The sequence below is a fragment of the Pleurodeles waltl genome, chromosome 1_1, assembly GCF_031143425.1.
Source record: "Pleurodeles waltl isolate 20211129_DDA chromosome 1_1, aPleWal1.hap1.20221129, whole genome shotgun sequence".
Taxonomy (NCBI): Eukaryota; Metazoa; Chordata; class Amphibia; order Caudata; family Salamandridae; genus Pleurodeles; species Pleurodeles waltl.
This window is the reverse complement of record NC_090436.1, coordinates 60,255,085-60,272,396: the sequence shown is the minus strand read 5'-3', so window position 1 is coordinate 60,272,396 and position 17,312 is coordinate 60,255,085. Positions and strand designations below refer to the sequence as shown.

At 42.9% G+C, this 17,312-nt stretch overlaps 1 protein-coding gene across 1 annotated transcript in view; it reads right to left on the bottom strand.

Moving 5' to 3' along the window:
• FANCG (FA complementation group G) overlaps window positions 1-17,312 on the bottom strand; it is a 176,787-nt gene that overhangs the window by 46,073 nt on the left and 113,402 nt on the right. The window contains exons 9-10 of the mRNA XM_069212638.1: window positions 4,782-4,842; window positions 1,285-1,667 (exon numbers count right to left, since the gene is read on the bottom strand). Of these exons, the coding sequence (XP_069068739.1) occupies window positions 1,285-1,667; window positions 4,782-4,842 (444 nt within the window). The remainder of the gene's footprint in view (window positions 1-1,284; window positions 1,668-4,781; window positions 4,843-17,312) is intronic.

Here is a 17,312-nt window from a genome sequence, read left to right as displayed (position 1 = left end):
ACAGACCTTTCTCTTCATCATCTCCATGAGCCTACTATCATTAAGACTTCCACTTAAGCTGTTGGTAAATCATTACTCTTGATCCGGAGGTGCAGATTTTCCCTCTTATCTCAGTTTCTGTTCCTCTGCATAAGCCTGTAGTGATATCTGTAGGTTAAGTCTAAATGAGATGGTGTGTTCCATGACGCTAGCCGTGTAGATGAGACGTGTAGGTTGCAGATACTACATGGCCCCATCTGAGTCTGTTGGGATCATTAGCGTCTTCTTTGGGGACTTATTTGCAGTCCCCAATGTCAACTAGATGACAGATGTTGACTGGGAGATGCTCAGTGTCAGGACTATCATTGGCCTTGACATCAAAGTTCTCAATATTGAGAAAGGCTCTGATGGGGAAAGGTGCCTCAGCGATGAGCACGTTGATAGCACTAATACTAAAGGGCTGTTTCTGTGAATTGCTCATTGTCGCACTCAGTGGCCCAGTAAGATCTGAAGTCAGCTGAAGAGAATGGTGAATAAAAACAAACCTTACCTACACAAAAGGATTTTAAGAGTAAAAAAAATTAAGGCCAGTGATTGAGAAGAACTGTTCATAGCGCGGTCAGGAGAAGCCTGGCAGTCTGAAAGTGCATTTTCCCAAAAAATATCTTTCAGGCTGTGGGAATGTGGTGAAGCCCCATCCTGGGGACATAATAATAGTGATCGTAGACATAATTAGCTGGTACGTTTCTCCTGTTCTGAAGCTGCAGATTTTCATGTACTGTCTGTGTGATTAGTCAGACAGTTCTTCATTCATACCACAATATCTACACATGGAAGACAAGTTCACGGACATACATCCAGCATACTCACGTTTCCCTCCAAGCAGGAACCTGAAAGTTAGCTATGATTTTCTTTTCACAACCCAATTACCCACATGCAAGTTCCCCGATATAATTGTTCTAATGATTTGTTCCCCGGTATTGAAATTAAGTGAAACGTTTTTAACTTGTAGGAATAGTTTTTTTAGTGGTTTAAGGCTTTGGACAAGGACAAAAACATCCTGGATAAGCAAGGTGTACACAGACACACATAACACACTATTACAACACTATAAAAAGGCTTTGTGGCCAATGCTATTTAAAAAACAAGGTATCAACATTATACTATTACAATCCTAAAAACATTCTGAGGCATGCATAGTGCATTAGTGCGATAAACAAGATCATCATTAATGTGGGATGTTGAATATTTGCCATTTAACATTGTATCCATGATTCACGGAAATATCTGAACATCGATCATCACCTGCTGAACTGTGTTATGGATTCCTTGCAGTCATGCAGTCGCGCCAGCGCCTGTCCCTGGAATAGATGTGCAGCCGATGCCCACAAGATGCAGCGGAGGCTCTCCCGCTTCTCCTGGCAAAGGCCGGGAAGGTCTTCCGGGTGAGGTGAGTCAAGACCATCATTTGAGCTACCTGAGGTCTGCTCGTGTGCTCCTGCAGGGCTCTGTGTCTCTGAGTGCTGCTCAATATTCAGCCTTTCTGGAATCAGGTCTTTGGTTTTGTCAATGATCTCTTCACAGATAGTCAGAGCATCTTGAAATCTCTTCTGTTGCATGAGCGCTGAAGCAGCCTCCAGGTACACCTCTGGAATTCGAGGGAAAGTGAAGAGACTGTTCAAGAAAACCTGAGGGAGGAATGGGAACACGTGGTGCAATGTGAGGTTTTCAGAAATACAGAAAAATACTGTCTGTAGAACACATCATAGGGGAAGGACAATGAGAAGTCTAAACTCTGGAGGCTTGTGCTGAAGAGTTGGTTAATTTTATTTAGCAATATTTTATTATATAGGTAAGGTGGGAGGGTGCCCAACTACAACAGCCCATATGCCCTGAGGGCTCCTTAATAACAATGCTACACTTCTGTTGGAGTGTGAATTTTAATAATGCTTTTAGTGACCCAAAAGTCAGCAGAAGTTGACACTTTATGTCTCATGTTTAACAGCCTAACATAGAAAGCTGAACTGACGCATATTTTATGTGTTCATGTTTTCATTTGTGGCAGTCACAAATGTGCCCACCGGATTTAACAATGTACTAATAGGATTTAAATAACGCCAGAGTATATACTTTATTCAGAAGAGTGATAAAGCGGTTATTGAGTAATATTCACAATGTCAAACTCTGTCTGCAATAGTCTACAATCTTGTATGTACTGGGTGTTCGTATGGGAACTTATAGAATGCAACAAATGCAACCTCATGTATGTAAGAACAGAGCAGTGGAAGCTGTGGCTGTTTTCAGTTCAGCACCATAACATTGCACACCTCACCCCTAAGTCCTGAAAATGTACTGCCACTGTTCAGAGAGTAGCATCCCTGGGGCAGTTAGATGCACAATGGAGATGAACGAGCCACTTGTGGGATGAGTGCAGGATGCCACCGTGAATGCTGTCTGCACCACTTTTACTCCAAGCTCGCACTAACTGATAACCAAAGAAAGAAGGTCAGTTAAGTGAATTATGAAGAACTGCCTAACCAAAATAAAGATAACTAGTTTTTAGTCAAGTTGCATATAACTAAATGATGTCAGCGTTGGCCATAACATGCTTGCAGAATGCTATGCATTGAACCCTCTGCAGTCATCAGGCCGTTCTTAGTTTTGGGCTCTAAATCTCTACATGAGGCCCCAAGATAAATGGATAGAAAATGTGGGATTGTAAGTGACAGAAAGAGGCCAGAGTCTGGTGCCAAGTTACACACCCAAGATATCTAGGAGCGCACACTTCAAACTTATACATTTTAAAATTATACACAGAACTTACTAGGGAACTTGTGTAAGCAATATCCAGGGTCAGAATAATTGTCCCCGGGATGTAGAGCCCCAGAGGTGGTTGCTATCGTATGCTGTGCCCCTGCCCAGTGCTGCCGCACTACTGAGAGCCTCTTACTCAAGAGAGGACTATGTTCAAAGGTAGAATCCTAAGGATACTAGACATCAGCTGTTGAGGCTGTTCCCTCACCCCAAAGAATCCAAGGCAGCAGCAGGTTCATTGGCCTTGCCTCAGTAGTTAAGCAACTAACATCAATGATGTAGAGATCCATCATCTGTACTACTCTGTGACAGTGGAAATGAGATATGAGAAAATGGGCTGAAATAGAGAGCACGAGTGTACACATGAAAGTTAAAAAACGAAAGCCAGAGCTGGTAGAGCTCTTTACCAGATTTGCGTTATTTACTGAACCCAATGCCAAGTGAGGACGCTGTCGGACACTGAATGTTGCCAGAGGAGCCCTACGCGATAGTCTACCTGAGGTAGCAGCCCCTGTTGCACTGATGCCAGAAGGAAACTGATGGTTGCTCTTTTACATGAATCCACAGTGACAAACAGTCTCCTTTGATCGCATCAATGCTTTGGTTAAAGACTAACACATGACAGCATAGATGTGTTTCATTCTGATTGGTAGAGGATGCCCCTTTTTATACACGAGGAGATGGTTTACAAGATTTGTGTTAGATGTTATAAAGAAATGTTGTACCATGCTACGAAACATGTAATGTCAATGTGGTGTTATATTAAATTAATAAAATATATTTAATAAAAAGGAGACAAGATTTTGAACAGAGAGAATGACCAAAGGCACTGAGTCAGTGCTTAGAAGGCTTGATGCTAGGTCATGAGACTGTCACAGAGTTGAGTGAGAAGGCACCCTTTAATCAACCCCAGAAAGAGGATCATTAGAAAAGGCAGACAAAGTGGAAAGGTGGAGGTCGTAAGAGTGGGCGTAATTTCCATACTTTCTTCCAAACCACAGACACACCACATCTCCAAGCCAGATGGGATTGGTTATGGTGCAGTAGCTTGAGTAATGACTGAAGGATCATTCTTCTGAAGGGAAGAAGATTAACTGGACAACTGGGTGAAAGGAACTACTACCAGCTATATTAGGAATTGGATCAGGCCTACGAAGGAACCTTGGGTGGGGTAAGATGCGCACCATCTTAACTGCTGTTGTAAAGCAAAGAAATACTGATGCAAACATTGACACTAATGCATGTCGATCCTTCTGATGGTGATGGAGAAGCCTTCTATTTAGGGTTTTTATACAGCATCCTGTCACTCATGAACAAAGTCTTTTGATGTTATATGATTAAACTTGATATAAGCTATTTGGGTAAATGGATCACAAAATGTACAGAGATGTAGTTAGAGTGAGAAGACCCACGCTTTCAGAAGATTCAACTTGCCCCAGCCGGCAATGCATTATGGATTCAAAGCTGAAAACGCGCTTATTGAAAAACATTTCACGTGATACCAGCTGACCCAACATCTGTTTACACCGTCCTATTCCTTATTGGAAATGTATGGTATTGTCAACAGCTACCTCAGCTCTGTATAATCTGCAATCTGTTTCCCTTTGATTGTTACTCACAGTCTGTTGTTAAGCTCTTTCTCTTCCTATCCCTCTTGCTGTCACCTTCTTGACCCCAGAAACTATACTAGTCTGGTATGAGGTAAACATATGAATAATGAATACATACATTTAACACAAATTTCAGAAGTATTCGGACTGCTCCCCAACATAGGTTAAAGTTATACTGAAAATACCCACGATGAAAAAATTGGGGTCAGTGCTGTTCAAAGAACTGAAACAGACTTCCACCTTCTCTCCAAAGCAAGTCCTTTACTTAAGTGCAAATGTGATGCAAATCATTCTGTAACTCATCTTCTACTCTAGACAGGATGCTTTGTTTGGAGGACCATTTGGTGCTTTCTTCACTCACTGTCTCCTTGTACTCACCGAGGATCCCTCGTGCAGCAGAGCAAGGAGGTCAAGATAATGTTCCACGGCTTCCTCGACCCTTTAATTAAAAGAAAGGAAAATTTAGAGCAAAGCAGGACAGACTTCTTGGTGCATTTGTTTAGCTCACAGTAGATATATCACATTATTTTCAAGGCACATTTTAAGCAAGTTCTAGACTCAAACACATTTGATGTTCTGAAAGCAAAGAAAGCACGTAAAAACTGGAGGTAAGCAGAGGTGGGAAGCCATGGAGTGGTACAAAAGGATTTTGATATCAGTAAAACCAAATAATAACTATCACTGTTGGCTTTACATTTGATTTAAAACTTTAGATTTTCAGTTTTCTGGAATATAACCTCCGCAGTTGGGGAAGATCCAGAATGGAAGTGAAAAATGTATTTAACTGTAATCCTAATACTTCATTCATAATGGCCATTTTATATATAAAAAAAGAACATTTCTGTGCACATGTGGCATTCTGCAACTCACACACGAATACAAAACATCTTTCAGTTTTAAAAATAAAAAGAAAGCATGCCCTTTGGAAACAGTATATTGAGCCTTTAAAAACGAAATAAATAAATAAAAAGAATAAAGAACATCCTTTCAAGACCGTAACAAAAGAAAACTAAAGCATAGAATAGTGGTCACAGGCAACACTCTTCACAGGAGTTGATGCTGTTCTTGTCACTTTCAGGATTTCAGAAGCTACACTGCCCCAGTATACGCACAGAAGGGTCGGTTAAGCATCTAAATTCTGGCCGCATGGTCAGGTAAGGATTTATCAACTGCAAATCTTGTCTATGATCTTTGTTTTAAAAAGAGGAAGGGAACTAGGATTACAAGTAAGCTAAATTTATTACTCCATCATGGAAGTACCTTTGATATTCATAAACAGTTAAGAGAACAGCAGACTCGTAGCCTTTGACCGGTGATAGGGAAACCTAGGAAATGATGAGATACAACACACAGATTCCGGAGTCATAAGCTATGCAATAATACCTGGTAAAGGCATTACCTCATCTCCAGAACTCATTTTAGAAATCAGGGCAACATTTCTGATATGTGCTACGTCACACTCTTACATATTTGCACAGCTGTAGACTGGTACAATGCACATAATTTCAAATATGCATTGTACCCAGTGTATGCCCAAACTTGTGCCTGCCAAGGGAACAGCACCCCAGTGAAAGGTGGGCAGTTTTCATGTGGGGGTCAGTGTGGCAGAGATTCCCTCGAAGTCGGGTGGAGTGTTTGACTGCACCCGCCTGTGGGAAGATGCCTGAGGCATCCATGGGACTCTTGTGCCCGCTTCTCCTAAAGGGCGCCATCAAGGGATTATTAGCTGTCCACCATCACATATATAGTGCACAATCAGTGGCATTCTTGACTCTGTTTTCCTGCCTCTGCACTCGCTTTGTTATATGATGCAGATGCTGGGACCCTGGCACAAGACATTTTACGTAAGGGGCTGCACAAGTGCCAATAGTCCCCTTTGCAATACTGATGTACCCTAGGGGAGTGGTTCCCAATCTTTTACCTTCTGTGGACCCCCACTTCTCCATTACTGGAACCCAGGGACTCCACAATGAATCATTATTGGAATCTGGGGACCCTCCCCCCACTGAGTCATTACTAAAAGCTGTGGGCCTAATCTGTTAATATTATTTAATTTTCTAATTAGTCGCGGACCCCCGGAGGAGGCTTCACGGACCCCCAGGGGTCCCCGGACCTCAGGTTGGGAACCACTGCCCTAGGGGGCAAAGTGTGGTCACAAACGTCCATCGCAATTCTGAGGCAGGACCCAGTGCCAGACCCTCTGTGCCTTCATTGAAAAGATTTTGGACCTAATTTCTACATCTTTGTTCATAAAGTACTTCATTATGATTCTGTCCAATTGAATCACAATGAAGCTCGATAATAAGGAGGGCATGATATACTTCAGAGCTAGTTGGGATAATCTCTTGTCCTACCCAAGGGTTCTCTAGCTGACCATCTTCCTTGTGCTGTGATCTCAAACATGTTGACTGCCTAAAGTCCACTGATGAACCCATCACAAGTGACTGAGGCAAAGGAGGTGCCTCGAAGTTCATGCCTATTAGCTCCTTATATCACCATCAAGGAAACTAGTGTGAGCTACTGGAGGTGTGATTCCTTGTCATCTCAACCCTAAGTGCTCTGATTCTCCTGACATCACTAAAGTGGTTTCAATGAGAGTCTGGTGCTCGTTATTATAAAGAGGAGCAAAACCAAGAGGCCCAGAAGAGAAGAGACCTGTGTGGCAGTCAAATAAGAGGTCTTCTAAAGATGTATGAAACACATAGAAGGTGATGAGAGGAAAGCTTGCAATTTGTCTAAGCACTGGCAATTGCTCAGGGTAGCATCCCAATCCATTGTTCTTTTGCTCACCATGCCACCTCAGTTTGGACCCAGCAGTATGCAATTCAGTCTTGACCCTGCTTTTCATGGAAACAGTCCAGCCCAAACTATCAGGCCAGGTCCTGTCTGAACCGGAACACAAGGAACGGTTTTGTCCCAGTTATGGGCTCATCAGCTTGCTACAGCTTGGTTCCAGTGGCACAGTGAGCTCGGAACCTACGTCTGGGCATACCTGGCACACTTAAAGCATCAAGTGCAAAAACGAAGAGGCGATGAATGGAATGCTTGAATTAATCCCAGCCACTGACAATCGCTCAGGTAGGAATCGCAATCCATCGTTTTTCACCTACCATGCCACCTCGGTTTGGACCCAGCCATATGTAAATAAGCATAGACCCTGCTCCTCATGGGAACAATCCATCCAAAACTGCCAGGCCAGGTGCCTGTAGGAGGCTGGCTCTCTATTTAGTGTACGCAAATGGCATGCACTGTGCAGAGAATCCAAGCAACCCTACTTTGGCATCCAAAGGTAAAAAGTAGACCACCTAATGCTCTATTTTTGTGGTAGTGTGGGTGAGCAGTTAGGCTTATCTTGGAGATGTGCTAAGCATTTGTTGTACTCACAGTATCAATAAATGTGGACAAACACTCGAAAGAATTACCCAAGACAAATTTACAAAAATACTTCAGATTTTTATAAACTTTTTAAGACCAAGATCATCAATATACGGTAAGTACTTCTTATGTTATGATTTTTCAAGTTTAGAAAATATATGCTTTTTGTGCGTAATTACGCACCATCGGAATGAATGGGAAAACGTTTAAATTGCATATAAAATCAGACAATGCTCTCACGTGTCAACTATTTTTAAGTCAATGAAAAGTCATGTGTGCCAGCCGGAGAAGTTAGGGTGGTTCCCGGTTCAAGCAGTTGCAGCATCTGAATGTCTTGGAGCTGGTGCAAAACAGAGAAGGGGACCACTTGGAAACACACTGCAAAGCTGGACTTAAAGGTAAATCTGTGGGTCCCCTTGGAGTGTAGAGGTCATAAGGGGTTAGGGACCCCTCGAGCACAGCTGGTTTTCTGAAGCAGGGGCCAGGGAGGCCCGGTGCAGTGCAGATAGGTCAGGCAAGCGTTGTGCATCAGGGAGTCCTTGGAGCCAGGTGCAGATCACTTGGAAGGTAGATTGCAGGTCAGCAGGGCCACTCTGGGGGATGGTTCTTGGGTGTCCTGAAGTCCCTCAACTGGTGCTTACCCCTAGGCTTTTGGGCGTCCAGAGTGAACTTTGCTTCTGGGTGTTCGACATTGGGGATACAGTACCCCGGGAAATGGGACCTCTCAGGCCCTGTAAGTCGCAGTGCCACCAAACTTGGCACACTGGTAGGTTTTGTCGTTTGGGCCTGTCGTGTGGATTTTGGTTGGGTGGCTGGGTCAGGTTTGTTGGTCACCACCCAGTCAGTGCACTGGTCTTCACTGGTTTCTTGCTTGCAGGTGAGTGATACCTTCACTCTGAGGGAGGTTCTTGACAATTTGTAGAAGGCTAGAGGTGCTCTGTTTTCTTTTCTTTTTTTTTTTTTTTAAGAGTCCTTCAGGTTTCCAGGCAACACATCAGTGGCAATTGTTGAATCCTAGGAGCAGCAGGCAGGGTTTTGCACTTTTGTTTTCTTGCAGCAGAATGTCTGTTATTCTGCCTCAGGTCTTCTTTGATCCTGGTCTCCTTGTCTCGGTCGAATCTCATCTGTAGGTCTAGGGATGCCCACTACATACTGCATTTAGTGGACGTTTGGGGGAGTAGCTGATAGTGGCCAATGGGCCACCTACCTTACGGTGACTACACCGACTAAGTGACCACTTCTTGTGGGAAGGGGTCAAATCCCCAACCCTGATTGGCTATGTTACTACCATCCAAGATGGAGGAAAATGAAATGGAGTAATCTCCTCGCCTGCCACACCTGAGGGGTGGTGCAGGCTAGGGGTGGCCACTCCTGCTACTCTGGCTACGTTTTCATGCTGGTTTTCCCACTCAAAGTGGGGAGAAACCCCGTTGGGCGGTAATCTGCTGCAAGCAGCAGAGTCAGAGGTCAGATTTCAAAGGCAGTAAAGCCTTTGAAGCTGACCGCCGGTGCAAGGCTTTGTGTTCTGGCTCCTGAGAGCGGAGGCTGTTCACCTCAGGAGTCCAGACTTCTCTCCGGTGGTGGCAGGCTGGCTAAGCTCAGTCACAACCATGCCAGGGCTGTTAGGCTTTGCTGAGGCACCTCTAAGGTGCTGTCTGGGTATAATTTATAATAGATCCAACACTGGCATTACTCTGAGTTGTTTGATACCAAACACCCCAGTACTCAGAGAGTCCATCATGTAGCTGGGGTACTCATAATAACCAGTGTCCAGCACATGTATTTGCTATAGCTTCCCTGTACACTTACCATGTCTTAAGGTTTTACAAAGACACAGTAGGAGCACATTTGCTCATGCACACAGATGCCCTCACAAGCATTATAGTGCACCCTGCCTTAGGGCTGTAAGACGTGCTAGAGGGGTGACTTACCTATGGTGCATGCAGTGTTAGTGGACATGGCATGTTTGCAACTTATAAATACACCTTGTCATCAGGGCTTGAAAAATCATAAAAATGGTACTAGCCCTGAAGGTCGAGAACATTAAGTAATCTACTGGACCTAACTGTAATGTACTTGACCCGTAAACGGGTCTCAGATTGAGTAAACCTGGGCAAGTAGTTTACAGAGTCGTCTTTTTCTTAATTCTCACATATTATTGCACCTTCAAATATGTGAGCTCAGCATTTCTGCAGCACAAAAAAACCCTCTTTTGTTTAAGTAGACTAAAGTTTACTGCATGCATCACAAGAAAGTAGCCCACATACCCATGACATCTAGCTTACATAACCCAGGACTACTTTTAGTTTACTAACAACACTGCCATCAGGGTGGAGTGTTTCTCAGTTTGTTTAAACACTCAGTTTTAATAAATATATAACTAAACCATGATGTGGTAACATATTGTCATCTACACACAGTAACTTTCCAAGAAATGTCTAAAAACCTCTCCACTAACTTGCAGCTTTACTGATAAAACTATATAGTGTATTAACAATCTTTGAAAATTGGGTTTCAGAAAACATATCCTTTGCACATCAACACGTAAAGTATTCTGACAAAGTCCTGGAACTCTGCAGTCAAAAGGAAAATTAATTGTAAGAAAAACTGACTTTTGACCTCTGTCTGTGAACACAGAGCAAATGTGACATAAGAACAAGATTTAAAGACATCTTTTATTGCCCCTCCACTTTTCAACTGAACAGAACACCTGTTCAGTGTCAACTGCCAGAAGGGAGGAGTAAGTATTAAAAATAGCTCGACCTGATCAAATAAGACTCGCCAATGCGAGTGGTCGAGTGGAGGAGCCCTGGTCGTGCACTTACAAAGGCAGTCTGCATGAGGCAATGTGGGGCCTCTCAGGCTGGCACAATTGGTACTGCAGCTCTGGGGCCCTCTTCAGTACCGATGCCCTATGTACCAGGGGAATTTACTGGGGACTTACATGAGTGTATGAAGTGCCAAACATAGTACAGTTTTGAGGAAAGAGATCTTTCGCGGTTTCAGGCGGGTCTTGTGAAGACTCTGGCTGCGGCACTCCTTGAGGTCACAGAATATCTCCCAAGGAGGTAGTGTACCGAAGCAGAATAGCAGCTAAAGGCATACACAGGGAAAGGACAGCTATGGTAAGGCACAGAAAACAGGAAACTAAAGGCAGAGCAACCTTAGTGTGAACACACAGGGAATGCATCAGTAATGGACAAACACACTGGGGTTACCACTAAGGTTGTACACAGGGTAAGGCTCAGAACTTCCCACAGCAACAGTGAACGTAACTTCCTCGGTGCAGAATACTCTTACAGATAGTCACCCCGCAAGCCCCATAGAAAGGAGGCAGCAGAAGTGATTCTGTCTCTGGACCCTTAGGGCACAAACAACGACTGTACTTACAGACTCAAGACAAGCCTTTGTGGGTCCAGCTGGGAACACAGTGGTAATTCTGGGAAAACAGCAATAGCAGACTGTCACCGTTAGGCACTAAAGACTACGTATAACACTAGACAAAGGATGGGGGCTGGAATTGCCTCCTGGAAACTAGGAGCCAATCCCGGTACAAAGGAAAACACTTATACACAGATGAGAACTGATAGTACACTTACCAGATACGATAACCCAAGAGGAAACAGAAACAGAAGGAACAAACTAGGAGGCAAAGGCAGGAACAGGTAACAGGCTCGGGCTCAGGCTCAAACTAAGCAGGAACAGTACTGGAAAAACAGGGAGCAGGCTCTGGCTGGAACAAGCAACAACAGGGCTGGAACACAGGGAGCTGGAACAAGCAGGAACAGGGCTGGGAAACAGAGAGCAGATTCAGGCTGAAACAAGGCAGTAACAGGACTGGAAAACAGGGAGCAGGCTCTGGCTGAAACAAGCAGGAGCAGAGCTGAGAAACAGAGAACAGGTTCAGGCTGAAGCAGAACAGGACTGAACACAATCCAACAAGGGGTCTGGTACACAAAGGAATCGAACTCCAATGCACGACAAGGAGCTTCAGGGAATGGCAGCTTATAAGCAGTTCCAGGCAGCAGCAAACCCAGGGTGAAGTCACATGGGTGGGCTGCACAAGAGAGGTCACAGGTGTGTGCAGTTTCAGACTCTCACAAGTCCTGGAGGAGAGAATACAGCATAAAGGAACAACCAGACTTTTCCCATAGGAAGCAATGGACAGAAGATTACAGGTCTTATTGAATACCAGGCACTGCATTACGGAACATGAACTCCATGGCAGCAAATGTAGTTCTTCTATAGCATGCCATATCGAAAAGGGGAGCAAACAGGAGTCAGAAAGGGACCCTGGGTAAGTGTTAATTGTGATTCCCAGGCTACAGTCCATTTACAGAGTGCCCCTAGAGAAGGAACAGGAGAGTTGTAACAAGATCTGGCCCTCAGAACCTGTTTAGCAGGGGCCAGGGCACTTACAGTTTGAAACCACATCATTTTCCAGGCACAAAGTGGGGGGCTACCATGTCAAAAGAGGCCCTTTCTCACAGTCTTCCCTGAACTGTAACACAAGGAATCCAGGACCGGTTTTGTCCCACGTATAGGCTCATCAGCCGAGTACTGCTTGGTTCCAGTGACACAGTGAGCCCGAAACCCACATCTGGGTATACCCTTGCCACTTAGGGCAGTACATGAAACACACAAAAGGTGACAGGAGGAATGCAAACTGAGGTGGCATGATGAGCAAAAAAAAACGATGGGTTGGGATGCTACCCTGATCAAGTGCCAATGGTTAGACAAACTGCAAGCATTCCTCTCATCACCTTTTGGGTGTTTCATCTAAAGATACTGACATTCAAGAAGGATAAAAGACAGTTTATTCTTTGAAGGATACACTTTTATGACCTTTGTTTCAAGGATTGCTTTTAAGTACTGTATGTTTTACAATGAATTGATTATGCACATGTCAAGGTTACCTGTAGTCCGAATTTTGTGTATGGATCTCTATTGTCATTTGCACATCTTACAACACCTTGGTTAGCAAACTGGCTTTGGTGAACCAGATGATTAAATATGGCAATTCAGAGGGAAAGGGAATCTGTTACCGCTACGCATACTTGGAAAATTACCTCGGGACAATTTTAGAGGGCAAGGCTCCATCTGGAACAGAGACATTCACAGATTGTGAAGCAAAGGTATTTCTCAGGTTTTCTTACGACTGGCATATGAATGTAGGAATTTTGGCAATCTATACCACACATCCAATCTTCCTGCTGTACTTTGGGGGTAAAACTACTGTCTCACCATATGAATGTTTCTTAATCCATTTATTTATGGTATTCAGATGTAGTATGAGTCATTTTTGCTTCAGTCCCTCTTTACTGAGAAAAATGTAGCCAAATACATGCCTTTGGTGTTTTGAAACATTCTAAGTCATTTATTTCCTGTATTACAGTTCATTCATGCTTTATTATTTGCATTTATTTATTTAGAGTTTTATGTAGCACTGAAATGTCCCCTTTCGGCCACTTCAGCGCACTAGAACCTGAAGGTCCAGAAGGATTCTGTGCTAATAACTCCTACCATGTCACTGGAGATGCTATTTTAGGAGCCTCTATCTTCTAGTTACTTCCTTGGTGTTTATCTTTAGTATTTCTTCTGTTCTTAATTCCATGTAGAGCAGATCTTGAATTTTGTGGGGTGCATGTGGGGTGCTAAGGAGATTGGTGGTTCAAGTATGAACTTGGTAGGACTATGCGCAGTACCAATGGAGATAATTCTGTTTTGTATTTAGTCACACTGCTTGCCTGGTCCTTGGAGATCACTCACTCATTTTTCATAACACATATTTATTGTTCTTAAGATCACACAATACATTTTCAACATACATACATCATATTTTCATGTGCAACAATTTACAGCCCTTCTCAAAATCTCTCTTCTTTTCACAGTCCACATTCTGTGCTTTTCTCATCTAAGATGACCCTTTCAAAGCACTTGAATGACACCTCCCAGTACTTCCTTTATTTTTAGATTGAACACAGCAGCGCGCAAGCGCTGCTTTACCGATGTGCTCATATGTATCTGGGCTTTTAACCACGCCCACCGCATGCCCATCACTATCACTCGTTCATGGGCGTGCCTTTCACAAATCTTTTGTTATCATTGGTAAATGCATTACGTTTGTCCCTCCTTGGGGCGGTTTTGTTACGATCTTGGCCATAGACCTTGTTAAATGGTAATTGCACTTTTGCTGATAACTTTGACCGCGAGCAAACTTCTTTTTCCTTTTGTGTCTCTCCTTCGCTCACACGCTCATGGTGGCTGTGGCGCTTTGAATCTGCTCACTTATGTCAACTGTTTTACTTCTAGTTTTCAGTTTGTGTGGCAAGAAAAGTCCAGTTAGGAATTTACAACTCTAATAGTTCTAACTCAAGCAAACGTGAGACCCATTGCATTGTAAATGTTGTCTTTCTGCCACCCATCTATAGAATGTTACCTCCTCCCCACCAATCCCTGCTCTTCATATTTTATGTAATTAAGGAGACACAAGGCCCTATGTAAGTTTTACAATTGTCTGTGTCCCCTTTCCATATAAATCATGATGAGCTCCATACCACTCAAACGTTCTCCTTCTGACAAACACTGTCAGCGTTTCTATTGTCACTCTATCCCAGATATATATATATATATATATATATATATATACATATATATATATATATATATATATGATGTATATATACACACACACACACACCACAAACGAGTCACAGGAATGCCATCTTCTTCAAAAGGCACAGGATCAAACATCTCATCATACCCTTAAGGTGTATTATATCATGGTCACTATATACTGTGAACTACTCCTGTTTTTATTACTATATGGTCTGGTTTACCTTCATAAGGATATCCCCAGTTCTCATTTTCTCATTTATAGGTGCAAGTGCTTTTTTCTAAAATATTTGCTCTTTATAACACATAGAAAACCAGAAGGTGGAAATTCTTGAATTAATCTTGGTCACTGGTAATGTTTTGCCCACCATGCCATCTCACACTTGAACCAGCTTTATTCAAAAACAGCCTTGGTCCTGCTCTAATGCTCTACAATGCTGGCCAAACTGCTAGACATGGTCTCTTCCAAGTAAGAGCACAAGCCACTCAGACCGGTTTCAGGCTACTGGACCTTGTAAGTAAGGTGTTACTTGATCCTTGGCACAGGCATTGTGGCACAGTGTGCACGGGGGTCACGTTTGAGCAAACCATAGCACTAAGGGCTTCTCACTAAGAAAGGAAAACACGAGATTGATAAAATGCTTAATGCTTGAATTAATCTTCACTACTGGAAATTACTCGAGGCATGTCTGCCAATCATGAACAGCCTTGCCACTCATGCCACAATTCCTCCAACAAACAGCTGATTCTTTGGAAAACATGAAATGGACCTTATTGGAGTCATATGTCAGACACAGAGCACCTTATACATTGCTTCTCTAGTCCGTAAACAGTGAGTGCTTACTTGAATGTCCCTCCAAAACATTTCCTATTACACTTCTGAGGTTGTTCTCCCACTTCTTCATACTCCAATCCTGTGGTGTAAAGAGCCATTTGAACAAGCTTCAGAGTAACAGAGTAAACCTTGTTTACAAACATCTTGAAAGAAACCTCTACAGTTTGGCCCTTCTTCACCAAAGTACAGCTACCTTTACCTGAGTACCTGCAACCCAGTGCCTGAATGGAATTAGGTGTGCCTCACTTTTCTGTTAAATGTCCTTCTCGTATGGTCCAAAAGATCTCCCATCTGCTTTGACAAACACATTTGTAACTACCCTAAAATCTCTGCATTGCCCTGGTGGCAGTGTTCAAATGAGAGATTCTCACGTGTGATCTCTGCTGGTAGATCTATTCCTCCTTGGGGAAGGACGAGGTAGATGATGTCTCATAAAGCCATTCACTTCAATACTTGACCTTTTTGAGCAAGGTGTTCAGTGAACTCCATCTCAAACCAACCCAAATGAAGTTGTGATGTCCTGTATAACCTGTAATATCAGGAAATGCTACATCCTGTCTATTCTTGGATAATCACACAATTTCATTGTTGACTCTGGCCTTATTCTTCTCCCACATAAATGGGATCAAAGATGCCTGTATCTTTTCAAGTAGATCTTCTATTATCCTAACTGAAGTGCATCAAAACCATAAAGCAGTCTATGCAACATATTGATCTAGAACCCTTAATAAAGCCCACTTGCCAATTACTTACATTTGCACATATATTCTGTATCAGGCTCGCAACATTCGTTTTCTACAAGTCCTACATATGTTCCTTCATACACTGCCATCAATTCTTCCTCTTCTGGCAAGTTCTTACATAATACTTCATATTTGCCCACAATAACCTTAAATCCTCGTCCTCTGATTTCAAACTAACCATGGGAATCGATCTATAGAGGTCACCTATTTTCATCATGACACAGTCTGCACACATGAACAACTTGTGCTCACTCCTCTTATATAGCATTCCACTGTCAATATGAGCACCATCAGGAATGATCAACAGCACTGGTGCTACCTATAAGTACAAAAACCCACCCTAACCATATTTATATATAAGAAATTTTGGGGTGGATTTTTATAGTTTGACATGAGATCTTTTACAATCTTTTCCTCAACACAAGTCTTAAGAGGACTCTCACCAAATAAGCCGATCCCATCCTGCCAAAAGAAATGAGCACTGTCATGGTGTATTCTTACTTGCTTTCCAGACAAGAGTGCCTATATTCCTCATTTTAAGGTTGGTAATGACCCATCAATCCAACCAGAATGCCCTTACTTTTGACAAAGTCCTACGGTTTGATTACACTTAGAGTAGGCCCGACTCCATTCCCAATTTAATCATTGTCATGTCTGCCACTGACACAGATGTCATCTATCCAGAAAGCAATAACTCTACTTCAACAATGTATTGGGTGGGGTTCAATAGGGATACACTACCCTGTCTTTCACATTCAGCGTTGGTGCACTGAATTGAGTTTACCAGTGTCACCTGTTGACAGGAAAGCAAACCTTGTAGAACTATGCCAAAGTCATAGTTTACGCAACACTTAGCCTTTGGAGGATTCTTTCCAGCTACATTCATGCCACTTTAGCAGCACTGTCGGACACAATGACATGCAATTGACTTGGTTTGTGCCTGACTTGGGTATCACTGTTATTCCAGCCTCTATTACAGTTTATCTTACAGTCCCTGAGTTAGCAAACAAGTTGACTTACTCTGGCAATGGCTGTGCCAGAGACTGTAAAAAAAACCCTCATATGAACGTTCTGGCCATTGGTATCTTGTATGCATTCACCGCTTTGATAGCAGAAAAGAATGCTTCCTTTTCTAGGCATCTCCCTAAACAATTTCTTTGTGGCTCAGATAAGGATGTAAGGACAGTTTTCAATATCTTCCGTGATTCCTCCTGGTGATTGCACCTTTTGAAATACTTATGTGTTTACTTCATCGCCACTCTCCCCTATTCATTTGCTATGACTAAAACACATGAGTAAACACATCTCATATAGATGAATCTCCCCTGTCCATTTGTGTAA